This window comes from Corvus hawaiiensis, chromosome 7 (assembly GCF_020740725.1).
Source record: "Corvus hawaiiensis isolate bCorHaw1 chromosome 7, bCorHaw1.pri.cur, whole genome shotgun sequence".
Classification (NCBI taxonomy): Eukaryota; Metazoa; Chordata; class Aves; order Passeriformes; family Corvidae; genus Corvus; species Corvus hawaiiensis.
The window spans coordinates 26,381,376-26,408,689 of NC_063219.1; the positions used below are offsets into that span (position 1 = coordinate 26,381,376).

Here is a 27,314-nt window from a genome sequence, read left to right on the forward strand (position 1 = left end):
GAAATGCGATGCAAAGGTAACCTTTTGGAACACTGCGGAGCACATCTGTCAGCTTGATACCATCAACTCGTACTGCTCACGCTTTGGCTTCCTTAAGCACGCTTGGCTGCTGGCTTGCAAAGGAAGCTAACGCCACTAGTGCTGCTCTTTCAGCAATGCTAATCGATGTTAACTCAGTGTGACATGCAACACTGCAGAGCAGGGCAGCCATTGACTTCTTGCTGTTGCCTCAAGGCCATGGATGCAAAGAATTTGACAGCATGTGCTGCATGAACTTAAGTGATCATTCAGAATCAATTCAGAAAGTATCAGCTGCTTACTACGCAGCTACAGCAGCACGATGAGGGTGATTGGTGGGGGATGTTTCCATGGATCGACAACCTCGGCTTCAGGGTATGGCTTAAAAGTTTGGTAATGTATGGCACAGTTATCTTTGGTGTGTTTTTATTATTTGTGATATACATCCCATGTGTTTTATCTTGTGTGCAACGAATGATTGATAGTAGCCTTAAGATAATGGCTTTATGAGTACAGGTTGTTTCAGCAAGAGAACACACAAACAAAGAAGAGAGAGATGCTACAGATAGGCAAAGCCTTACAGAACAAGGGTCCTGTGGCCTTTGTAAAATCATGGCTGACTCCTTGTGATGCCTTAGGTTTTAACTTCCATCTTTTTCAAATCCTGTACTGCCTGGTGTGTAACTGCAGTTTCTTGTAGCCTGTTCACTTCTGCTCTCTCATGCTAGGTAGACATAAAAAGCCTCTCCAGGCCTGCTTTCCAAGGACACCCAGACCGTCCTAGGCCCAAAAAGTATAAACCAAAAGCCTCTAAAGGGGGGGACAAGCTTGGGGAAACTACATGTGATAAATGAGTGAATGATAAATGTTGTCTTTCACATATATGATTTTTAACATTTATAAGTGATGATGTATTACATAGAAATAGCGTGAAGTTAGTAAGGTAAAATGTAGTTAAGTAGAAACGAGATTAACGTAAATTGTAACTTCAAAATAGTTGTAATATGTTAAGAAATGTATTAAAAAACACATGGTAATAAATGTCTTTTGAGCTGAGAAACTACAGAGCCAGGAAGCAAGATATCTTAGAGAAACAAAGAAGATAAACCCCATGCATCCCAGGAAGATGTTATCTCATCAAAGCCCTCACCTCCCAAGGAAACTGTCAGCTACAAATTAGGCTAGAGACTGGGGAGGCAGGAGGCACCGGAGAGAGGGTGCCTGTCTTCAATTCTGAAACTATCCAGAGGACCGAGGCGGCGTCGTGCTGGCGGAAGGGGCAGAAACCGGAGGGGGGGGCAAGTTGAGTGAAGTGTAAATTACTTTCTGGGCTTAATGAATATGTAACAGTTAAAGAGAGTACTTAAGTCCACAGTAAAATGAATGGAGTGCACCTCTGGCAATATTGCCAAGCACCCCAGCGCTGTGATTTCCCTTTGTTCTACTAATAAATGTTCAATACTATATTGCTAAAATTTAGCTTTTGTACTCATTTTCTTCATACATCATTAACTGAAGCTTTAATCGGAGAATTAACCCTGATATGCAAATGAACCAAACTTATAAGAAGAAGAACTTGCCGTCCATCTTGGGGTCTTATTCTTGTTTAGTCTGTTTTAGGTGGCATCTTCAGGCATCACTTGTACTTCAGCTAAGTAGAAAAGGATTCTGGGACTGACTCAGCTGGAACAGAGGTAGAAAAAGAGTTACGTAACCTCAAAAAACAAGTTATATAACCGTCACATGCTCACATCATGGCTTATGGTGGTTGGTTGAATTATATTTGTTGTCCTTTGAAAATATGTAACTTACAAAGGCCTAACTGCTTAAAGAGGCCTGATTTGTGGCAATAAAGAGCACCCTTTTGCATCTGCCTGAGGACTCTGCTCGCTTCTTATCCCCACAGAGAAGTGCTGCTTTTACAAGTTAAAGCAGGCACTGAAGAAAGAGCAACCAGAAAAGCAGCTGCAGGAGCAAACTGGACCCTTCTGAAATTAAAAAGCATGTCGTTCTTCACCAGAGTTTTGACGATGAAATGCAAGCAGACGCTTGAATGTGAGAGGACTTACTTTTACCAGGCACTTTTAGCCAGCAGCAGGTTTCCCGGGCTGTCCCGGCTCTGCAGCAGCCAGTCCCTGCAGATGAGGAGCAGCCCGCGGCCAGCGGCGGGGAACAAAGGCGAAGGGCGCGAGGCGGAGCTGCTGGAGCCTCCCCCGGGCCGCCTGGGCAGGGTGAAGAGCCTGCACGAAATGCCGGGACCCAACACCCTCTATAACCTCTACGAGTTCTTCTGGAAGGACGGCTTCGGCCGCATTCATGAAATCCAGGTACAGCTCACTCGGCTACTTAATGCTTTAATCACGCCAGGATTACTTATACCTTTCCTTTCCTCCCCTCCCCTCCTAAACACCGGTGAATCGCCGGCTTAGCAGCACCGCAGCTGGGCATCGCCGCGCCGCCTTCCCGCTGGGGAGAGGCAGGATTCAGGGGATCCCCCACTCCAGTTCCCGCAGCACCGGAGGCTCCGGCAGTTTTGTTTCGCAGGGGATCCCCGATCCCGGCTCCCCGTGCCCCGGTGCCCGCGAGCGCTCCCCGCTAATCTTTGTGCGCGTTTTGAACCGCTGGGGAGGTGCCTCAGGCTGAAAGGGGGGGAAAAAAAGAAGAAAAAAAAAAGGTATCATTTATTTATTTTTAAGTGGGCTGTTTCACAAGCTTGCAGAGGGCTTATTTTTGGCAGGCAGGGCTGGGAAGCGTGGGCTTTCCCGGAATCTTAGACCGTAGCACCCACCCGCGCCGTGAGGCTGTGCCGGCACCCGGGGCCGCCCCAGCCCTGCCGCGGCTGAGGCGCCACCGCCGCCGCCCTTCCCTCAGCCCGGCCCGGCGCTGCTCCGCTGTGTTCAGAGACCATTTTGTCTCTCCTACCCCGGCCTCCCCTTACATAAACACACTTTGCCTGTATCAATCCCCTGACGGGGCGGAAGATGCGCCGGGCCCCGCTGCCGTCAGCGCTGTCCGCCCCCGTCCCTTCAGCAGGAGGCGGGCGGTTTGAACCTCTCCGGGCGTGAGGGACAGGCCCGGGAGTGGCGGCGACTGGCGCTGCCGGCCCTGCCGCCCCCTCCCCGGCCGCCACACTGGCGCGGGGGAGGGGAGCGGGTGGCGGGAAGCGGGGCCGGATGGCGGCGTGAGGGGAGGCAAGGGGGGAGGGCGGCTCTGTCACCTGGCGGGTGGCGGTGCTGAAGTGGGGGGAGGCGGTCGAGGGAGCCAGAGCCCGGGTGGGGCTTGAGAAGCGTTCTGTGGTCTGGGCACCTCTGCTGCTGTGGTGTCCCGCGGGCCGCGGCGGGTCCCCTCCGTCGGTCGCACCTGGTGGGGGTGGGTGAGGCGCGTTATCCCTGCGTGGCACGGCGGGAGCTGGGTGGACAAGGATCCTCCTTCTCTGTGCAGCGCCTCGGGGATGCTGGCATGGGCAGCACTCTTACCGTAAGGCTGTCGCTATCCAGAGATGAATTGTTTTGGTTGCTTGCCAAACATGTGGGTTTCATTCCTGAAAAGCCACAGTGCATCTCCTGGGGCCCTTTCCCTGTGTAGTCCAAGCTATTTTAAAGGAAGCACTTGAGTATAAGGGAGTAAAGAGGTGTGTTTCACCCTTTTGCAGCTGTGGATCCATAACGCTTTCCACCGGCAGTGCAGATCTCGTTGAGAATACCTCAAATGGCGGATTTATTATTTTGCTTTTTTTAGTGATCTTTCCCAAATCGCTAGGAAGAAATTCACAGTCAGCCCCAAGAGGTTTGCTGCCTGAAAATTATTGAAATTTCAGAAAGAAAGAGAAAGGGAGATAAAAACAGAAAAGGGAAACTAAAGAAAACAGAACTTTTAAGTGGTTTGAGAATCAAAACTCGAAAGTTAAGATTTACAAAGGTCCTAAAAACACCAGAAAGAGGCAGGAGTCAGGAAAAAAAAGAATTGCATAAGTTGCTTAGTTTTGTCCAGCTTTGTTATATTTACCATTCAGATTTTTAAGAAGAAATGTTAGGGTGTATGCTGTGTTCCATGGCACCGAAACAACATTGCTGATGATGAATTTGATTGCTTGCTAACCAAGACATGCATATGAAACTTGAAGACAACCAAAGCTTTTTTCTTTTTTTTTTCTCTAACTCTGTGGTGGTGTACAGAATTGGAGAGGTACTCATCATATTTTCATAACACTAAAAAAGATGTTACCATTGGTTTCAAGTTCTTTCCCTGTCAAAACAGTGAAAACTATTCAAAATAATAAAAAGAATGTAAGACGTCCTAAATAGTGTATGCTTTTTGCTACCACTAGCTGATATGGGTATTTCTTTCTTTAGTGAATATTATTCCTAGAAAGGAAAGTGTGAGGAAGGATAAGGAGAAGTTGCAATATAATACCAGTATTTATTCTGCTTAGAGTCTCAAAAATCACAAGATGCCCTGTTTGCCTACACATAGATGGAAGCAGGCATTAACTGGATTAATAACAGTCTGTTAAATTTAACAATACAGTGAATGTCAGGAATGAATTAATACCAAACCCTTTGGTAACCAGCACAGCTACTTAAACATTGTCCTTCAGTGCATGCAAATATTTGTGCGCTATATGCAGAAGGTGTGGGGAAGCCGAGCACTTTTTCACAAAGGAGGTCCTGTTCTCAGTAACATGGTTCCAGTTAGTCCTGGCCAAAGTAGTAATGCCTACTGCAATTAAGATGAAGGGAAAGTATTTTTAATTTGATGGGGTTAGATCTCTTTTGTCTCATCAGTGCTATGCAAGGATGAAGAAAAGAAAGGTGAGGAGGGAGGGATTTGGATGCTGGCAGTTTGAATTTATGGTGTGTGAAAGAATGACTGGCATGAGAGTGGTATGTGAGGCACTAGAGTGGAACATTTTCAAGGTTTGGAACAAGGGAAAGGAAAACCCATGTTATGATGGAAAATATGGAAAAAGAAATCCTGGGCATTTTTTAATATGTGAAATGTATAGACTGATGTTCATTCTATTGAAAGAAAAAAATGTCCAAATACTTTGTGCCTGTCCATTTCTGGTTTAAAACTAGTATTTAATTTATTGATTGGATAGCTTGTCACTTGATTTATTTTCTGTTGAAGTTCATTGTCCCATGTAAACCTCACCATCAGTGAAAAAACCAAGCTGCTCTATAAATAGCAACATTTGTTGAACCTGTTTTTCTGTAGTCCCCTCACTCCATTGATTTTTCCTTGCTGCACTCCTTTCCCAGCTCATGTCTTCCTTTAAAGGCATATACTCTCAAAGTTATTATCTCCAAGTTCAGTATCCCTAAAATATCTCCAAGGCAAGAGATACTTTGGATTTTGGGAGTGCTTGTTCATACATTGCTCTCCCTGTGGTGTTGGTTAGGAGCAGACCAAGCAGAAAGGACAGCAGTTGAGTCCTGCTGTAGCATTTCCCTCAGCAGGATGACTGTGTGTCTCATGAATCCAGATAATGACTTTTGAAAACGGTAAGAATATCGTTGTGGGAGACCTTTAGAACTTCAGTCTAAGTTGGCCATTGTGTTCCAAAAGTAGTTGAGAGGTGACTGGCAGAGACCACAACTGCAGAACTCATGGCTTATTTGGAAACCACACAAAAAGTGTTACATTTTTTATATGCACTTGGTATCATATTCTGAAGAGTGATTCATGTGTCTTAAACTGTTGGCAATTAAACAATTCATCCCTGTAACTAAGATTGAATAAAATATATTTCACATAAGTTAATCTTGGGTCAATACTAGACTTTCACAAGTGTAGTTGGTGTCAACCACCTTTGGTTTATATTCAGCATAACTCTGTGTGCAGATGTCTTTGGATTAGAATGTAGGTAACGTGTCAAAGTTAAGCTTTGGTCAGTTTACGTCTTAATACTTTAACCAGAAATAAAGGCTTTAGAACTGATTACGTTTTAATAATGTCTTTTTAATAACTGCTTTGCAGTTTTGGTGTGTTTTTTTCCCCTCTGAAATGAGGAGGTACCTCAACTCCAAGTGGATTTCTAAGAGTTGAGAATTTCACTTCATGACCATGTCAGAATGAAATTTATTTGAAATAATCAGTAAGGTTTAATGGGACAGTGATAGTGCATTCTGACTGGAAAACTTTTTGGGTTGGTTTTGTTTGTTTTAATATATATACACAGTTTAATGTTTTCCAATCTTCTTTATTAATTTCCAATCCTCTTGCTTGCCTTCAGCTTGAATCACATGATTTGTGGATCAATCACTCAATAAACCTCACTGCAAGAATAAGACCCCACCTTTTTCCTTCTTTTGCAGAATTGTCATACGTCTCTCTCAAGTTCACTGCTGACAAATCTGTTCCAAAATGCAGTTTTTTCCTTTTTTCCAAAAGGCTGTTGTGCTGTCATTGTTCTTGGTTAGGTGTAAGAAACTTAAACGTAGCTTTTCTATAAGCAATTAAATGATAGAGTAAGTAGTGATTTACAAAAGATATTAAATTATATCTTTGTATTATGCTGTTAATTTAACCCTATATGCTTTCACGTTTTTAATTTTTGCAGACATTCTTTCTAACCTGTTTGATCTGAAGGGATGTATTTTTAAGTGCACCAGGTCCTTTCATCTTCTCAGTGTTTGGTTTCACTCACACTCTGTGCCTTAGAGCTTTTGGTCTTTTCAGTCAGGAGTCCTGAACTGTGTGACCTCTCTTCCTTGTGAATATTTCACTGTAATGCTTAGATGCTTCTCCTGACATTTCAAACTATTCCTTGACTGGAAGGCTGGAGATAAAATTTGAGATGTGAGAGATTGTGTATGACAAATTGTCAGTTTCCTTTTGTGATAGTTTTCCTTAGTAATACTTGACTTCTGTTTCTCTTTGTTGGTGATGCTGTAGCAAAAGCACACTCAGGAATATGGAAAGATCTTCAAGTCTCGCTTTGGTCCCCAGTTTGTTGTATCCATTGCAGATCGAGACATGGTTGCTCAAGTCCTCCGAGCAGAAGGCAGAGCACCACAAAGAGCCAACATGGAATCCTGGCAGGAGTACAGAGATTTACGGGGGAAATCCACGGGACTCATTTCTGCGTAAGTGTTGTTACTCCTCCACTTGCCTTGTTTTCTTGTATAAGTTCAGTGATTTTCTGAAGGACTGCACAGGTCATCTGGGAAATCAGGCTGTTCTGTGTGGGGAAATCTGTGTGTCTAGTGGGGGGAAGTGAGTAGGTATTTGTGGTGAATGCTGTGAATTTGTCTGTTCTGCTGTGAAGTTTCAAAGGGATGGTAATGATGTGTAGTTGAACTACACTACAAAGTGAGCTACTTTGCATGAATACAATCTTTGGGAATGTTGATAAACAGGAGTTGTCTGAGCTGCCTCACTTACCTGCAAGCAGTTTTACAGACTAGAGCTTACTATCTTTGGCACTGCACTGCATGAATGTGGGTTTATTGCATCAGTTCTAGACTGTTCCATCTGGTTGGCAGTGTGCTGTGCGGAATTGTTGGCTCAGATTGGTTTTGGCTTTATTGTCCACCGAAGTGCCCCCTCAGTAGACTAATGTAGAGATGGTGAATTCACACCATAGTGCATCCCCACACAGATATTTTTGAATCTGGCTGATTCGAGAGGAGTTATCTGTCTGTTCAGCTTGTATAACCTGGCAGAGCCTGTGGGTGTGGTTAATTCCCACTGGGACCTACTCACAGTCCCCACTGACATAGGATGTTTATTTAGAAGGAAGATAATTTCCTGAGTCATGGACAGTCTGTTTTTTCATGGTAGCAAAAGGCTTTATATATTGCACTGTAGACTCAAATCTTAAGCTGCAGTTGAGACTCAAACTAACAGTTCCTTGATACTTAATAGAAAGAGATCTTAAATCAGGAGACTCAGAAAATACCTGTTAAAGAGATCAAATTTTTCTGCTGGCCAGTAAGTTTCTGTGCCTTGCAATGGCATTGCTCTAGGTAAAAAAAGTAATGGGAAATATGATAATTAAAAATAAACATTTAAAAGATAATTTCCCGTTTTCATAAGGAATTGAAAGATATCCCTGGAATCACTGTTCCCAAATACTCAGCTCATACTGAGCATTTAGATACTGCAATTCAGATTTTTAGTCTTCAGCACAAAGGTTTCCAAGCATAGCTCATCTAAAGCAGAATCTGTAGCTCTAAGTTGTTTCTCTACAGGTAGGTCTTCTCTCTTATTACTTTGATGGTTTAGAATTGGGGTAGCTGAAAGTGATGTATCGGTAATGGGATTTATGGTACCAGCTCAAGTTGTTGATTTGTCAGATCTGAATGTGATACCTTTATTTGGTAATTAAGTACTGATTCTGCGTACAAGCAGTTTTGCAGACTACCCATTCAAATACTTATTTAAAATAATTTTAATAGAATATTCTACTAATTTCTTGCATTAGCTACTACTAACAGACTAACATAGGGACACTTGTCAAATTCAGAGCACTGAGTGGGCAAGTTCTGTCACTCAACCCAGAGATTGACTTACACCTGAACATACATGTTGCAACACTGAAATTTAATGAGGATGTGCAAAAAATGCAGAATAAAATTGTAGGAGCATAATACAAAATATACATTATCATGATTTTCATTTTCCCTACTTGCTTTCATATGACATGAAAAATTGCAAACGGTTTGGTTGCAGAGCTTTTACTCAACTGATGATTGTTAAGGAAAACTATGTATAGATATTATTGATAATTTTTTCTAGGGAGGGGGAGCAATGGCTAAAAATGAGAAGTGTACTGAGCCAAAAAATTCTGAAACCCAGAGATGTAGCTGTTTACTCTGAAGGAGTCAATGAAGTTATCGCAGACTTAATTAAAAGAATCCACAGCCTCAGAAGTCAAGAGGAAGATGGAGAAACAGTGACCAATGTTAACAAACTTTTCTTCAAGTATTCAATGGAAGGTAAGCTTGGGCTGGATCTGTAAAGAAAAGCAGCGTGGTTGTGGTTAGGCATTTCTGTCAAATGACTGTGCCTCATTGTGATTAATCTGAAAAGGGAAGTTTGATATTCTGCATTCATGTGTCTTCCTCGTTAGTGCAGTGGGTATCAGTAGAATTCCTTTGCAGAGTCCAAAGACCTGATACCTTGTATTAAGGAGCAATTCCCATGGAAAAGCTGGCGTATAGGTGAAATGTTCAAGCAAGGCCTTGAACAGTCTCAGTACTCTGTATTTCTGTATTGATTTCTCAAGAATAAGGGTGCTGACCTTCTAACAGGTGACTTCTAAGACATGTTAATTTCACAATATACCAGCCAAATTCCAATGGGGAATCCCCATGTGATGTACCTAAATTCAGTTCATAGCTTAATGTGGGAAAAGATACTGCTTTTCCCTGCTTATGCATGCCAAATGAGGGATTGTTATGCTTGCCTTAATATCATCTGCTACTGGCTACCATTAATGAGGGAATGCTGAATGGAACCCTGGCCTGAGCCTGGTTGGCATTTCCTGTGTTCTTACAGAAATCTCTTGGTGATGTTTATTTCATGTATTTCTTTAACTGACTGCTTACAACCCCATCTTGTTATATGTAATACCTTTTAAAAACATTGGTACTCTTTGCTGACAGGCAGCTGAGTAATTTGGGATTTGAAGAATTTCCAAATTGCTCACTTACGAAGATGTATCAAATTGCTGGCTGTCTGCTTGGTCTGTTTCACATTAATAGTGTCTAAAAATGGCATTTAACTACCAGTTTACAGAATTTCAAACTGTGAGCTTACAGATTCACTATAACTGATGGATCAGTGTAAATTCTTCACATTCTTTTAGTTTTTCATTTATAACTTGTGCCTGGCACACACTTGTTTTCTATATGACTTGCTGTTTATTTAACTTACACTGTAACTCTTTGGGAACCAATACGTAAGATTTCTTCAAAAGGACCATTTAAGCAGCAAGAGGAGGTATAAGAACTAGCAGTTTCTGAAAGAGGCACAAAAAAAATAAAAGGCACAGAAAAATATCTTCCCAGGGAAGAAAATTAGGGAAGGAAGATTGAGTTGAAAATAACCAAATTTTAAAATCATTTTTGTCAGTAAAGATAATTTCTAGTGGGGGTGCCTGCAGTACTGCATAAAAACATCTGTGAAAATTACAGCAAGTCACAACAAGAGACAGTCAACATCATCACTTGCAACAGTGTCACGCTTGCTGTTTTTCAGGGCTGGGTGGAGTATGGTGTGTGCAGTAAAAGCACTGTCTGGAGTGCAAGCTTTCTATCCATTTATACAGATTCAGTATTCATTTGCTACCAGCTGATGGCAGACACAGCCACTGGTGGAAACTCCTGCATTGTCACCAGTTATCAGAAATGTCTTTGGACTTGCGTGTCCCTGTGGGTTCAAAGGCCAGCAGGGCAGGCTCAGGATTTGTAGTGCAATGTAAAACACAGCAAACAGGCTGGAGGCTGCTCTACTTCTGATGGAATTCCTGTCTGTCTTCTCATGCTGAGCATTACTGACATAGCAACTACTCTCTTGCTACATTGTTTAGCTGGGCTATTTTACTGTGTTTCGAATTTCTGTTCTATCTGTTCCCCAACTGAAGTAGTAATAATAACAACAACAACAACAACAACAATAATAATAATAATAATAATTTCTTGTAAGGTAGTTAAATTTTCTGTTAGTTAATTCCTTAAATTATTAATACGTAGTGATGCATATGTATAGCCAATTCTTTGATTTTTTACGTGCAGGTGTGGCGACTATTCTGTACGAATGTCGGTTGGGCTGCCTGGAAAACAACGTCCCACAGCAGACTGTTGAATATATTGAGGCTCTGGAATTGATGTTTAGCATGTTTAAGACCACTATGTATGCAGGTGCTATTCCCAAATGGCTTCGTCCACTTATTCCAAAACCCTGGAGAGAGTTCTGCAGATCCTGGGATGGACTCTTCAAATTTAGTAAGACTTAGTAGTAGAAAAGTTCAGCTGTATTTGTGCAGGTTCTGTGTGTGTTTGAATGGGACAAGCTGCATTTCTCTTCTAAAATTGTAAGAAGACATTGTGGCAGAAGTTTCATATTAAATGCAGGCTGGACAGGGGAACTGTTTTAAAAAATATTTTACTGAAAACAAATTTTACTAGTACATTTCAAAACTCTCCTTTTTTATACTGCTCTTTCTTTATTTATTTTCATCTGTTTCAGTACCCACTTGTCACTCCAGGTCCAAGTTCTTTGCGAAGGTTTTATCTTAAGCCACTTCAATTTTAATGACGGTAGTTTCATTGACTTCAGCAAAATTTTAGTTAAGCACCCTGACAAATAATCACCACTAAAACTGACTAGAAAGTTAATAAACTAGGCTCTGGCAATTAATTAAACATGTTTAAAATTTTATTTATATATATATACAAGTGTATAAGTTGACATCGAAGTACATTGATGTACTACAATATGGGGGTTTTTGGTAAATAAAACATTCCAGGCTGCTTTATGAATCGGCTTTCATGTACGTTCATGTAAGTAGGCAGAAGGAGTTGTCTTTGCAATTTTTTTTAATGTTCTTGAGTGTTAAAAAAACCTGAATCCTTTTTCTCTCTCAAATATTAGAAAGCTGCATGCATTTTCCGTTTTTTGTAAGCTCATTCTGTGAGTCATTAACTTTCTGAGGAACTTTTCTCCTCTTAATCCATTGTTTGACCAAAGATGCTGTTTGCAGTCACTAAGGTATACATGGAACTGTGGGTGAAATTGCTCAGCGTGTCATTCACTGAAGTTTTTCAATTTTTGTTACTACTTGATGCTCCTCATCTTTGTCCTCAGAGTAATTAAGTTCTGTGGCTTTGACCTTCTGGTTGCTGCTAGCATCTTGTAGCAGCCTCTCTGTGCTGGGTTGCAGCATGTTCTGCAGAGTTCACCACTTCTTGCAGAGTCATCAGAAAAAAAAGCCAGGTGGGTGTAAGAACTTGGCCTCGAGCTTCCCTGGAGAAAAGGGAAAACTGGAGTCTCTTGTGTCCTTTCTTTGTGCTCAGCATTCTCATGCTGTGAGCTTCCAAGGTTCCTGTCAGCTCAATCTTTCCTTGCCATGAGTACCCAAGGACCTCCACCACCACTCTAAGACCTTTTCCATGAGAAAAGAGAATTTTTTTTCCCCTGGATGTGCAGTGTAGCATAAGTGAGCAATGTGATTACTGAATGAAACCAGCAGAAAAATAAAAATGGAGGCTTAACAATTATTTTGAATCCCAAAGGTCAAATCCATGTTGACAACAAATTGAAGGCTATTCAGTCTCAGCTTGACCAAGGAGAAGTAGTGAATGGTGGGCTACTTACAGACCTCCTAGGGCGTAAGGAACTTACTTTGGAAGAGATCTATGCCAACATGACTGAAATGCTTCTGGCAGGAGTGGACACAGTAAGCTTGTTACCATTTTTCTTGTGCATAGCTGTTTTCATAAACCAGTATCACTAGCAGCTCTCTTCAGGGGGGTTATGTTGTTTATAAGGATGTAATTTTTAACGCATTTAAGCCTTGATGCCTTTAAAGTGATACAAAATATTTCCTGTACTGTGTAATCTCTCCACTGGAATGAAGTCAGTGTTCTGTTCTAGCTGTGGTTTGCAGGAAGGAACCCATCACTTGGGAGTCTGTTCCACAGACTTATTAAACAGATAAAATAGCAATTGTCTTTACATTCAGCTTGTATTTTACACATTTTCTTTTACTAGTTTGTTTATCAGGTTGGTGTTTGTGCTACTTTAGGTAGACCACAATAGAAAAGTTAGCTGAAAGGTAGTGTGAAAAAAATTGATCAACAAGCTCCTATGTAGAGTTTGGTAAAGGATTTTCATGTGTGGCTAATTAAATCGATTGGGACGCACATTATGGATCAGATACCTGATTTCTGCTGGAATCCATTAGGAGGGGGATGTTAGGCCAGCAATGATGTGGGTAAGGCGTAAGTTCACTCTACCCCTGCTTCTGCTGGCAACATAGAGTCATGCTGAGGCAAAGAGCTGTGGTAAGGGTTCAGGACTAATGGGGCTGGTGCATCCAATATGTTAACATCTAGGAATGTGTCTTAAGTGTCTCTTATTCTTTATTCTTCTGCTTTGCCATATAGATCATTTGAAGAAACATTAATGTCATGTGTGTATCTTCCCCTCCTCTTACTCCTATCATATGAAATCAGTGTAACTCAGTACTGACTGTAGCATGACAATCAGAAGAATAAGGAAAGATGAGTTATTGTATATACAATGTATACAGAGTTATATGTATCAATGAACGCTGCTATTATAATGATTGTAATGGAACAAAATTTTAAAAGAAATTATATTAATTTGATAAAGAAAGTGCTATGTAGAACTTTAATAGTCATACAGTAGAAAAGCTTAAAATAAGTAAAAAAGTAAAATGTTCTTAAAGAAAATTAAAACTCCCTGGATAATTGAATTCAGAATTTTTTGTTGTTGTTTTAAGGAAGTTTTTAACATTTCTTGAGAAAACAAAAAAACCCCAACAGTATCACTTTTGAATTCCAAAATAAGGCGCATATGTAAATCTTTATGTCCTGAATATTATTCCATTGGTTAAATATCCCAAGGGCTTATGACTTTGCAGAGCTTTTGATGTTTGGTTAAGAAAAGCAGTTATTCATCCCATTAATTTTCTAATTTTTCGGACCATTAATTTTCCATTTTTAGTGTGTGACAGTTTTTTCCTTGGAATGGAAAATGTAACCCCCTTCCATCTAAATTGTTATAATTTTGAAATTAAGGAGCTTTCAGGCAAAGGTATGAGAAACAGGAATAACAGTTCTTTATTAATATATAGATAACAAGGCAAACGAACAGCAGTAACTATGGCAGTACCAGCAAACAGAAGCACAAACCCAGTCCCAGCCTTCTCGGCTGTCGGGCCCTTTCCCCTCGGGTGCAGTTCCGCTCACAGCCGGCAGGGGCGCTGGCGGCTCCCGGTGAGCAGGGCAGGTGCGATGGTTCCCCCGCGGCTGCAGGGGGCGCTCCGGAGCGAGCTCGGGGAGCACGCAGTAATGGCGGCTTGGGATCCCGGGAAGGGATGGAAGAAAGGCTTCACAAACCCCCTGGGCAGCCGATCCCGGTGTCCGGCCAGACCCTCGGGAACAGTAGGCTGGAGCATCAGGGAGGAGCACAAATCCGGGGTGGTAGACGAGATGTATCAAACTCTGGAGCTGCAGTGGGAACCCCAGGACATCTGGGCAGGCAGGGGATGCGGAGCTACAATGTGGCAAAGGCTCAGAGCAGTGGCAAAGGAACGGTGGGGGCATGGCAGCGGCAGCCTGGCTCCTAGCAGGGCAGGGAAAGGCGGGCTTGGGATCCCGGGGTTTTCCCCTGAGGCACCCCAGCAGATGGTGAAAAAGTCCCTCTTTTAGTGAGGTAGGGTGTTAAATAGGGTCCCAGTGCGATGGCTGCTCCAGCGAGCAAGCTCCACTCATGGTAGAAGGAAGGCAGCAGAAGGCAGAACCCCGCAGTGGTGATGAATTCTCCCCACAGCGACCACATCCTCTCTCCCCTCCAAACGCTGAGAGGGCAAGAGAACTAGGGGCTGCACCCAATCCCTTTTTCCCAGTTCAAATCTCATGGCATCTCTGCCCTAGATGAGAAAACCCCAGGTAAAAGAGAGCAGTCAGCTGGACCTATGCTGCTGTGGCCAGGTCTTTTGTCTCTCTGAAGTATCCAGCCCTTACTGTCTCCTGGCAACACATATGGGGAAAATTCTTTAGGAGAAAAAGAAAAACAAAAGGAGAACTCCTAAAACCCCAACATTGTCCACCCTGCATTTTTCCCATATTAGCATATTACATCAAACTTAAACCTTTAAACTATATACATACATGCATTACCCCAATTATATACATATGTACATGCAGATACAGATACAAGTACAGTGCCATGGGTAGTTCACCCTAAAACAAGGTCCCTTTGAGATATGCATCGGGTCTCTCCATCCTTTTGCATCACCCACCAGGTGCAACCTGGTCCCTGAGCAAAGACAACCCCACGGATGGGTTTGTCTTTGCTCGAGGCAGAATTAACCCAAACAATTTTTCCAAGCATACCTCTCATGTGCACCACTGGAACCTTATCCCCGTCTGTTGTTTGTAGGGGTTTGGATTGGGCAAGGCCTGCTCGGCTGGTGGAGCCTCAAGTGTTAACTAACCAGGTGGCTCTTGCTAAATGCACCTCCCAGTTTTTGAAAGTCCCCCCGCCCACTGCCTTCAATGTGGATTTAAGCAGTCCATTACACCGCTCAACCTTCCCAGCTGCTGGTGCATGGTAAGGGATGTGGTACACCCATTCAATGCCATGTTTTCTAGCCCAGGTGTTTATAAGGCTGTTCTTGAAATGAGTCCCATTCTCAGACTCAATTCTCTCAGGGGTTCCATGCCTCCAAAGGACTTGCTTTTCAAGGCCCAGGATGGTGTTCCGGGCAGTAGCATGAGGCACAGTGTAGATCTCCAGCCACCCAGTGGTGGCTTCTACCACTGTGAGCACATAGCGCTTGCCTTGGAGGGTTTGAGGCAGTGTGATGTAATCAATCTCCCAGGCCTCCCCATACTTATATTTGGACCATCGCCCACCATACCACAGAGGCTTCACCCGCTTGGCCTGCTTGATCGCAGCGCATGTCTCACAGTCATGGATCACCTGGGAGATACTGTCCAGGGTTAAATCCAGCCCTCGGTCTCGTGCCCACTTATAGGTGGCATCTCTGCCCTGATGGCCTGAGGCATCATGGGCCCATCGAGCTAGGAACAACTCTCCCTTGTGTTTCCAATCCAAGTCTATCTGGGACACCTCTATTTTCGCAGCCTGATCTACCTGTTCGTTGTTACGCTGTTCTTCATTAGCCTGACTCTTAGGGACATGGGCATCTACATTGATGGACTTTCATGGGTAGCTTCTCTACCTGAGTGGCAATGCCTTTCCACTCATCAGCAGCCCAGATTGGTTTTCCTCTACGCTGCCAGCTGGCCTTCTTCCACCTTTCCAGCCAACCCCATAGAGCATTGGCTACCATCCATGAATCAGTGTAGAGGTAGAGCTTTGGCCACTTCTCTCTTTCAGCAATGTCCAGAGCTAACTGGACGGCTTTGAGTTCAGTGAGTTGGCTCAATCCACCTTCTCCCTCAGTAGCTCGTGCAACTTGTCGTGTGGGGCTCCATACAGTGGCTTTCCATTTCTGGCTAGCACCTACAATTCAGCAGGAACCATCAGTGAAGAGGGCATATCATCTTTCACTCTCCTTCTCACTCAGCTCGTTATATGGTGGGGCTTCCTTGGCACATGTCAGTTACTCCTCCTCATCTTCAGAAGATAATCCAAAAGTCTCACCTTCCGGCCAGTTTGTAATTATTTCCAAGATCCCAGGGCAATTTGGGTTTCCAATATGGGCGTTCTGTGTGATGAGGGCAATCCATTTGCTCCAAGTGGCATTGGTGGCGTGATGCGTGGAAGGAATCTTTCCCTTGAACATCCAACCCAGCACTGGTAGTCAGGGTGCCAGGAGGAGCTGTGCCTCTGTGCCGATTACTTCTGAGGCAGCTTGGACTCCTTCATAAGCTGCCAAGATTTCCTTCTCTGTGGGAGTGTAGTTGGCTTTGGACCCTCTGTATCTTCGGCCCCAGAATCCCAGTGGTCAGCCACGAGTCTCACCAGGCACCTTCTGCCAGAGGCTCCAGGACAGACCATGGCTCCCGGCTGCAGAGTAGAGCACGTTCTTCACCTCTGGTCCTGTCCTGACTGGGCCAAGGGCTACCGCATGAGCAATTTCCTGCTTGATCTGGACGAAGGCTTGCTGCTGTTCAGGGCCCCAGTGGAAATCGTTCTTGTGGGTAACCAGGTAAAGAGGGCTCACAATCTGGCTGTACTCAGGAATGTGCCTTCTCCAAAAACCTATGGCACCTAGGAAAGCTTGTGTTTCCTTCTTGTTGGTCGGTGGAGACATCGCAATGATCTTACTGATGACCTTGGTGGGAATCTGACGTCGTCCATCTTGCCACTTTACTCCCAGGAACTGGATCTCCTGGGCAGGTCCCTTGACTTTGCTCCTTTTGATGGCAAAGCCAGCTTCCAGGAGAATCTGGATGATTTTCTCCCCTTTCTCAAATACCTCCGTTGCCGTGTTCCCCCACACAATGATGTCATCAATGTACTGCAGATATTCTAGAGCCTCACCCTTTTCCAATGCAGCCTGGATCAGTCCATGGCAGATGGTGGGACTGTGCTTCCACCCCTGGGGCAGTCGGTTCCAGGTGTACGGCATGCCCCTCCAGGAGAAGGCGAACTGAGGCCTGCACTCTGGTGCCAAAGGAATGGAGAAAAATGCATTAGCAATGTCAACAGTGGCGTACCACTTCGCTGCTTTGGACTCCAGCTCGTACTGGAGCTCCAACATGTCCGGCACAGCAGCGCTCAATGGTAGAGCCATGACAGTCCACAGTCAATCTCCATTCTCCATCTGACTTGTGCACAGGCCAGATGGGGCTGTTGAAGGGTGAGTGGGCCTTGCTGACCATCCCTTGGCTCTCCAGCTCACAGATGGATGGGGATCACAGCATCTCGATTTGTCCGATACTGCTGGTGATGCACTGTCAAGGTGGCAATTGGCACTTGTTGCTCTTGCACCTTCAGGAGCCCAGCTGCAGAAGGATTCTCTGATAGTCCAGGCAAGGTGTTCAACTGCCTATTGCCCTCTGCCTCCACAGCAGCAATCCCAAAAGCCCACCTGAGTCCTTTTGGGTCTTTGTAATAGCTGTTCTGAAGGAAGTCTATGCCCAGAATACATGGGGCCCCTGGGCCAGTCACAATGGGATGTTTTTGCCACTCCTTCCCAGTCAGGCTCACCTCCGCTTCCAATAGGTTCAACTGCTGTGATCCCTGGTCACCCCAGCAATAGAAACAGGTTCTGCCCCCACGTGTCCCGATGGCATTAGGGTACACTGTGCACCAGTATCAACCAATTTCTTCGTATTTCTGATGTGCCGGGCCATTGGATCCACATCATCCAAAAGATCTGATTTGTTAGAATTGAAAAAGAGGCCCAGTGGCTCCGGCGGGGGGAGAAATTGCAGTCCAAAACCAATGTGGTTGATAAGAGCAAGCTCCGTTTATTAGCAATCCAGAGGCACTTATATAGTATACCAACTTGTTAACTCTTAAGTGGCTTAAAACTTATCAAAGCGCATTTCTGCTTCTACCTAATTGGACTTACATTGGCAAGCTTCTACAGTTATGTTATGATTAAAAGAATTCAGAGTTCACCTCCCCTCTCCAGGTCTTATCTGCACAGCTGTACATCTTCAAAACTCCCTCTTTGTTTCCCAGGCCTTTTTCTCATACAGGCCTTTTTCTCATGCAGAGTTTTTGCTTGTACAGTCCTTTTATTGATCCCAATAATTCTATTTTGCAACACTGATTCTCCTGTGCCTTTTCATGGCTAGAGGAAGGACTCTTCTAGCCCTGGTTATCATTCCCTCCCTGGCCATACTTGCTAGAGGTAAATAAAATGCTAAATAGAGTAGGCCTATCAGAAACACTTGGCTAGTATCTAGAGGAAATATAAACCCTTCGAAAGCTGGTGGGGTAGGCCTAAAGAACTGGTTGAAGGGTTGGGAGAAAACTTACCCTGGTGTTATTTCCTCACAGAAGGTACCACTTTTAATGTAACCCCAAAAAACATGCACTTAGTGTGTGATAGCCCTTTATCCATGTACCCACATTCTGGAGGAAGTTAAAAGCCCATGAATTCTTCACTTTATTGACCCATAGTGCAAACTGGGTAACAGCCACAGTGGCCTTAGTCATAGGAACCATGTTTAGATAAGGAGGTGCAAAGGGGAGAAACAACCACGTGCCACCCGAACCAGGGTAAGCTAGACCACATGGTGCTGCCTAATGAGGTTTCAATGTTCAGCACACAAAAATGAGGTTATCCAGGATCTGTTATTCCTTTTTCACTGTTTTCTCCCAATGCCCTCGAGCCCCACATTGGGTGCCAAGATCTGTCTTGGTTTGAAAGACAGGTGTCTGCCACGGAAGGCAGAAGCCTCCCTTGGAATGGAAAATGTTACCCCCTTCCATCTAAATTGTTATAATTTTGAAATTAAGGGGCTTTCAGGCAAAGGTATGAGAAATAGGAATAACAGTTCTTTATTAATATATAGATAACAAGGCAAACGAACAGCAGTAACTATGGCAGTACCAGCAAACAGAAGCACAAACCCAGTGCCAGCCCTCTCAGCTGTCAGGTCCTTTCCCCTCGGGTGCAGTTCCGCTCGCAGCCGGCAGGGGCGCTGGCGGCTCCCGGTGAGCAGGGCAGGTGCGATGGTTCCCCCGCGGCTGCAGGGGGCGCTCCGGAGCGAGCTCGGGGAGCACGCAGTAATGGCGGCTTGGGATCCCGGGAAGGGATGGAAGAAAGGCTTCACAAACCCCCTGGGCAGCCGATCCCGGTGTCCGGCCAGACCCTCGGGAACAGTAGGCTGGAGCATCAGGGAGGAGCACAAATCCGGGGTGGTAGACGAGATGTATCAAACTCTGGAGCTGCAGTGGGAACCCCAGGACATCTGGGCAGGCAGGGGATGCGGAGCTACAATGTGGCAAAGGCTCAGAGCAGTGGCAAAGGAACGGTGGGGGCATGGCAGCGGCAGCCTGGCTCCTAGCAGGGCAGGGAAAGGCGGGCTTGGGATCCCGGGGTTTTCCCCTGAGGCACCCCAGCAGATGGTGAAAAAGTCCCTCTTTTAGTGAGGTAGGGTGTTAAATAGGGTCCCAGTGCGATGGCTGCTCCAGCGAGCAAGCTCCACTCATGGTAGAAGGAAGGCAGCAGAAGGCAGAACCCCGCAGTGGTGATGAATTCTCCCCACAGCGACCACATCCTCTCTCCCCTCCAAACGCTGAGAGGGCAAGAGAACTAGGGGCTGCACCCAATCCCTTTTTCCCAGTTCAAATCTCATGGCATCTCTGCCCTAGATGAGAAAACCCCAGGTAAAAGAGAGCAGTCAGCTGGACCTATGCTGCTGTGGCCAGGTCTTTTGTCTCTCTGAAGTATCCAGCCCTTACTGTCTCCTGGCAACACATATGGGGAAAATTCTTTAGGAGAAAAAGAAAAACAAAAGGAGAACTCCTAAAACCCACAACATAGTGATGTAGCATTGCTTACCAAAGGATAAAATATAATCTTAGCAGAGATTATATCTGCTCTGTTCTGTGGATGCTATGAGGGGACCACCATATGCTTAAAAGGGTTTGGAAATGTTCTGAGTAGTATTTTGTTGTCTTGTTTCCTGTGAAGTGTTTTTATTGGAAGGAAAGGTGAAATGCATATTGAAAACTAACAACTAACTTAATCCATTACTGTTTAGAGTGTTTATGTTTCAATATTGTTTACATAATTGGGTTTGCATTTGGTTTGTCTGTTGCTTTTTATATTTCATTGGGAAAATATCAACATGGATTGTTTTGATATGTGGTGGACTTTTAGATGGAAAAGGGATGAAGGAGGGGATGTTGAAGTCTGGCAACATTCCACAGAATCCAGATGTGAATCATTGCCAGTCTGTTTCATAACTTTAAACATATAAAACACATAGTTGAAAGCCGATTGTTTTTCTTGGCTTGAAATTATTTTTAGTCTTGTTGGCCTTCATGATGATGATTGTGGTTTCTTCCTTAGACTTCTTTTACTTTGTCCTGGGCAATATACTTGTTGGCGAAGCACCCAGAGGTTCAGCAACGTGTTTATGAGGAAATAGTCAATAAGATGAGGAAAGATCAAGTTCCAGTTGCTGACGATGTCCCAAAATTGCCTTTGATTAGGGCTGTCCTGAAAGAAACCTTGAGGTAAGTAGCAGACAACTGAAAGATTTAATTCCATGTTATTCTAATGGATTTTGAGTCAGTTCTAGCATTTTTATTTAATTGTTGCTACTGCTATTTGCAGCTTCTACTTTTATTTCTTGTAGCAGTATTGTGTCCAAGAATACTCAAGCAGTGAATAAGATAGATTATATAATGTTAATGTTTCTCAGTGGTATCACACATGTATGGCATGTCTGTTAAGGTCCGGAATTGAAGGCTTGATTTTTTCCCTTTATTCTGTATGATGAAATGTAAAAACCTCCTCCCCCCCACTGGTACTTTGCAGTGCCACATCAATAATTTTAAGCTTCTTGATTTAAATTAAAGGCATGTGACATCCTTCTTTTAATATGTTTATACTGAATGTTCATCATGAGGTGAGGAGAGTAAGAGGATTTAAAGAAGGCATCAATAAGGCTTTTTCGGCTTTAGCAGTAGTGCTAAAATGTCTCCAGGTTGACCACCTAACTTTGTGCTTGTACATATGTAAAGCAAATAAATGCATAGACCAAATAACTCAACCTTCAGTTACAATAAATAACTTCTCTCAGATGATGTTCATATTCTCACAGATGATTCAAAGTCCTTGAAGCTCCAAGGTGTTCTGTACTTCCAAAAAACATTTTTGCTGTGAATGGATATGGCATTCATGCTGCATATTTGTGAATGCAAATTGGAATCTAAACTTTTAAAAATTGTATTAGTTATTACTGTTGAACTTCAGATAAATATTTCTCTCTAGGTTATATCCAGTATTGCCAGGAAATGGAAGAGTGACCCAAAAAGACTTGATCATTGGAGGATACTTGATACCTAAAGGGGTAGGTTCTGTTGCAGTCCTCTGCAGAGAGCAGTTTAATTTGTGTGTGAAATATGATCTGCTACAACATGTACACACTTCATTGATTTTAAAAGATTTCACCATGCTAGAACATTAAGAGGAAAGTATTTCAGTAATACCCATTTATATGCCACAAATGGATGCTATGATTGACTTGTTGCTGTTGTTTTGATATTTTTTTATTTGGGTCCTCACCGGCAAATGAAATTTATCATCATGACTTATTCTTAATATTCTTGAGGGTGGCGTCTATTAATAACATCTCTGTGTAAATGGTACAATTCAATTAAAAAAGCATGAATTTCATTATTCTTGCAGTTTTCTAATTCTTTGTCTGTTAATTCCCTTTGTAGAGTTTCTTCCTTTTTCGCGTAGCAACTTCATGAAACAATTCCCAATACTTGTGACTTTTGTTCCCATCTCCTTCCCCACTGCATCTTCTCTAATGTATCCAGCAAGATTGAGAACAATTTGAAGATTATTTCCTTTGACCAGTTGAGAAAGGGATTTGATTTTTGAGGTATCCTTTTGTCTTTAGAATTACTCAAAGATACTTAATTTTTATCACCTCTTATTGCAGAAATTACAGTAATTGCAAGTGCTTTTAAATTTTGTTATGTGCATTGGATTTAGCTAAACATAAATGTCATTTCTTTCCTTAGACTCAACTGGCACTTTGTCATTATGCTACTTCATACAGTGAAGAAAATTTCTCAGAGGCGAATGAGTTCCGACCTGAGCGCTGGCTGAGAAAAGATAATTTGGACAGAGTAGACAACTTTGGATCCATCCCCTTTGGTTATGGCATTCGAAGTTGTGTAGGAAAAAGAATTGCAGAGCTGGAAATCCATCTTGCACTGATTCAGGTTAGAACTATGTGACAGCATTTCAAGAAGAAAAGTGAATTGGTATTATTTTTTTTATGTATGCCATTTCTGGATACCCTACAGTGCTCAAAACCTTTGTTTTGGACTATTGTCTAATGTACTCATCCTACAAAGACTTGGAAAATTGAAAATAATCCTGCTTGAAATGTAGCATAGTACTTAAACTACATTGTAGATGGTATAGTACACATGATGGTAAAGGTAAGTTTGTTAGGGAAATATATGGATTTGGTACAGAAGGCTTTTGTAAGAAAATCAGAGGTGTTCCTTAATGTATATTAGAATGGTTACCTGCTCAGTTTCTATTTTTTAGTTAGAAGAATTCAGAACTTTCAAAGATGTAAAATAGATTTTATATCCTTGTACTGATCACAGTGTGATGACAAATAGTAGAATTTTTCTGTGTTCTGTGCTTTTCTGTCTCTTCTTGTTCTTTCTTCTAACTCATTATCATTTTAGATACACATAATTCATAGTTATATAAATAGTTGGTACATATTGATATATATTGGTTTTGATTGGTTCATATAATAAAGAAAACATTCCCAACAGCTACTACATTTTTTGTCATTTACAAGACCCCCTTCAGCTCAAATAATGAGTCCAGATTGTGCAATCAAATCTCAAAGATTTGGTAACTATTTATAGTTACTTAACTATAAAAATTTTTAGATCCATTTTACGTATTCAAAGCAAAGCTTGACTGAATTTGTCTTTGGATTTCCTTCAGGAAATTTCTAGCGCAATCTCTGAAAAATTAGCACCTGTCTTTTGAACCTGAGAGTGAGAGAGCTCCCAGGGGGCTGGGTTAAAAAACATGCTTCCATCTTTTTGAGAAAGAGGCTCGAGGAAGCAATGGAGAACTTGCTTTGTTTTCTGGACAGAAACTAGAACAAACCAGCACATAACCTATTTACAAACATTGAGATGATATTTAAGTGATTTAAAATTAGAAACACATAGAGCTCATCAAAGAGAAATTGTTTCAGACCAGTCTGATTTCCTTCTTTGACTTGATCGCTTACCTAATATGGGGGTATAAAGTAAGTCATGTACTCTGACTTCAGGAAGTATTTTCACACGTCCTGTATGTTTTTCTCTATATTAAATTAATAAAATTTGTTCCACATGGAAGTGTCCATAAATTGCATGCACAGCTGGTTGGAAAAAGGAAATAGCTGGAGGTAGTAGCTATCAAATATTTGCTGTTGAACTTGGGAAAGCATTTAATTAAAATTCTATAAAAGTCTGTCCTGCATTTGATTTAGGCATTTTCATTATGGCATTTATTTTCATTTAGGCATTTCATTAATAGTATTTTCATTAACAGTGTAAGTGATGGATTAGAGAATACTTTTACAGTTTGCATGGGATACCAAGCTGATGTGAATTAAGTTAAAATCAGGGGATGTAAATATAGAATTATGAAAAAAAAAAAAAGGAGAAATGTTCCAGAAGCAGCACAAAATTATTCACTAATGACAGTTGCAAGTTAGTGCCCTTGAGAAGAAATAAATGCATAAATACAAATTTATGAACAACTGTCTGGGTAATATTAGTACCATAGGAACATACTGGAGGGATATAGTAAAAAATCAGTCTATTCTGACAAGGCAATGTGATTCTAGATTATATTTGCAGCATTAGCAAGCATTTTGTATGTCAGAAAGATGAGCTAAATTACTCAGTCTTGCCAAACACTGATGCATCCTCACTAAGCAGTGATAAACAGCCATCCCTGCACACTGCATTTTAAGGACAATATAGGCAAATTCAAGGAAATTTGGAAGACAAAGAGAATAACAAGAAGGACTTAAAAAAGAGAAAAGTTAGATAACATTTTTGTCAAACATCTGACTCTGAAAAAGGCAGTTATATATAGGAAAATAATGCATTGGTCATCAGTCATACTAGGAGAAGGATAAGGGATAATTACTTAATTTATAGAAAAAAGTGTTTGAGATTTATTATTAGGAAAAGTTGAGGATGTTGCAGTATTTCCCTCTTGAAGGTGTAAAAGTAGACAGCTGAGGTATTTTTTGTTCAGAAAAATGTGTCTGATGGGATTGGGACTCCTATTGCTTTCTTAATAATTTCACATATTGATTGATATTAAAGGAAGTGAAATCAAAAACACATAGAGAGGAACCTCACAAGGTTTGAAAGAGACCTTAGTTTCTTTGATAGTTCAGACTGTTTAATCTGGAAGTTCTTCAGAAAGGACTTGCTCAGTCCTCCCTCAGTCAGAGGAGGAAGATTTTGAACTATAATCTTTACCTTGTAATACCTTATTTTATTTTCCTGGATGGGAATCATAGCACTTAAACTCTGCAGAACTGGCAATGCAAATTTTGCTTGTGACAGTCTCTTCTCTTTTTTAAAGGCTAATCTTCATCAGTAATTTTGCAGTTTTTCTAATACTTGTCCTGTTTATGTTCACAGCTACTTCAGAATTTTGAAATCAAGATTTCTTCCAAAACAGAACCAGTTCATGCCAAAACTCATGGACTTTTGACTCCTGGAAACTCCATCAATGTGAGATTTTCTGACAGAAAATGAAACTCAAATGTTTTGGAAGTACTTATGCAATTTTCATGGAAACAGGTTTGCATTTTGTGGAAGTTTAAAACATGTTTGTTCTCTGGTTTCTAGGTATTTGACAACATCATGAAGTATTATGTTCTGCCTTAGTTCTAGCAGTACATAACAGCAGTTACCTCTCCTGTAACAGCTAATTACACATATGAAAATATATACAAAAAAAAAAATCCTTCTTGCACTGAGGATCTCCTTTTATCTGGGAGAATTCCTAGTAATAGCAACACATGCATTGAAAAAGCCAACCAAAAGTAAATTCAGACATGTCAGTATCATTCAGTGGTTTTGTTACATTGCTACTCAGTGACTGTATTTGAGAGCAAGGGGATTACTGTATATGTGAAAATTAGCTGCATGTATAAGTTTGTATTCTCCTGTTTCTTTTCCTCCAGTGTTTTTTAAAAGTTTCCATGTAACACTGATTTTTTTAAAATCTGTAAAAACATTTACTCTCCATGTATTAAAAAAAAAAAAATCCAGTAATATGAAAAGCAAGGATAGAAAAAATACAACTTATGTCACATTGTTTAGACTTGAAATACAGAACATATGCAAATTTATCTAAACTTAATCCCCATAAAATGTTTCTATATAGTTAAAAAAAATTAAAAGTCTTAAAAATGAAAGTTTAAATATCACATTGGAGAGCTTGAAGCCAGGCATTGTTCTCATCACCAAAGCACAAGCCACTGTCACTGTTCTAGCTAATATGCCAAACCCAAATGTAAATATTAAAAGGAGGTAGTTGTTACATTTTTATCATTTAATTAAAATGCTACTTTTATTCATAGTTCTTCAACAGTAAGAACTGGAAACTTCCCATTTTAACTTGCTGAACCCATAGGCAAATACAAAGTTCTGTAGGATGGAAATGTGACTACTGAAGTATTCAGAGAGATTTTTTTACTGTCTAGTGCCTAACAGAAAGTGTGGACATCTGGAAATTTGGGATTGGTTTTTGGGGGGTTGTTTTGTCTGTTTGGTTGGTTTTTAAATGCTATTATTTTTCCTATGACAGCCAACAGAAAATTCTCTTTTGCATGATACTTTGGATAACTTTAGTATCACTGCACTAACCTTACATTCTCATTTTTGAGAGAAACCTTGTACCTTGTGTCCATGTTATGCCTTGAATGGTGCTCAAACCTGCATATCCTAATATGATACATATGTAATTATGTATCATTAACTGTTTACATGTCAGGCTCTGACTGTTGTTAGGGAGGTAGTTTACATACTGACAATCATAAATATTTCAGCAAAGTTAGCAAAAGTTTTGCATTTTAAAATGACAACATTTTTCTTTGTTTGTCTAGCCTTTGGAAGCCAAAGACAGGTTAGAAATTAAATACCACACTGTAGTTTTAATGGTATACATGAAATTTCACATAGCTAGCTACTACAGTCACATTGTTGTGGTATTTTGTTCCTTTTTGTGGTGCCTTTTCAAGGTTTAGACAAAAGAAAAACAAAATTGATCTGATCTATGAGAGGATTAAATGCTTACATAAGGACTTTAAAATGTTATTCTTGTATTGAGCATATATGTGTACTGTAAGAAAACCAGGTATTCTGTTTGGGAGTATTTTCCTTGAACAAATTTGCCTTCTGATTTTTCCAGGTCTTCCAATTATTCTATCTTTTTTTTTTTTCTTTCCCATTGTTATTTTCAATTGTCTCCATCTTAAATCAAATGAAGAGATTTGTATTTGCCAGAGCCAGCTGACATCCCGAAGGAGATGTTTTTCAAACATCTGTTTAAAAGTCTATGGACTGAGTATTTGACTCCATACCTCTGCCTGGTTTTGTTGACTTGTTGAATCCAAATTTGGATGCCATATGGTGCCTTTCTTTTGCTTTGTCACAGCATCATTAGAAACACCAGCCACTGCTATGTTGCAGTACATCTGTTACTTGGTATCAGTCCCTAAGTAATACATCACTGTAGAAGATGGAAGAGACATTCTAAAATACTTTTTATAGCATTTGAGTCTTTTCATGAAAACAGCCAGTATTTTTTTCTAATAGAGCATCTATCCATGTAAGTTGTCTTTTATACATAATAAAATATTTATACAGAA

General features: G+C 41.6%; 1 protein-coding gene across 4 annotated transcripts; it reads left to right on the forward strand.

The window, feature by feature from the left end:
* Nucleotides 1-1,770: 1,770 nt before the first annotated feature.
* LOC125328506 (cytochrome P450 27C1) lies at nt 1,771-27,314 on the forward strand. Of its 4 annotated transcripts, none has more exons than XR_007204745.1 (9): nt 1,771-2,345; nt 6,916-7,106; nt 8,761-8,960; nt 10,761-10,970; nt 12,261-12,424; nt 20,723-20,889; nt 21,650-21,728; nt 22,102-22,268; nt 22,411-22,508. XR_007204745.1 is itself a non-coding variant. In XM_048309280.1 (9 exons), the coding sequence occupies exons 1-9, from the start codon at nt 2,022-2,024 to the stop codon at nt 25,192-25,194; spliced, it is 1,656 nt and encodes a 551-aa protein (XP_048165237.1). In that variant the 5' UTR covers nt 1,771-2,021; the 3' UTR covers nt 25,195-27,314. The 4 variants fall into 4 exon arrangements, 2 of the variants coding, with proteins under 2 accessions (XP_048165237.1, XP_048165238.1); XM_048309280.1 differs by lacking the exon at nt 22,102-22,268 and adding an exon at nt 25,078-27,314 and having other exon boundaries at nt 22,411-22,614; XM_048309281.1 differs by lacking the exon at nt 22,102-22,268 and adding an exon at nt 25,078-27,314 and having other exon boundaries at nt 2,257-2,345; nt 6,989-7,106; nt 22,411-22,614.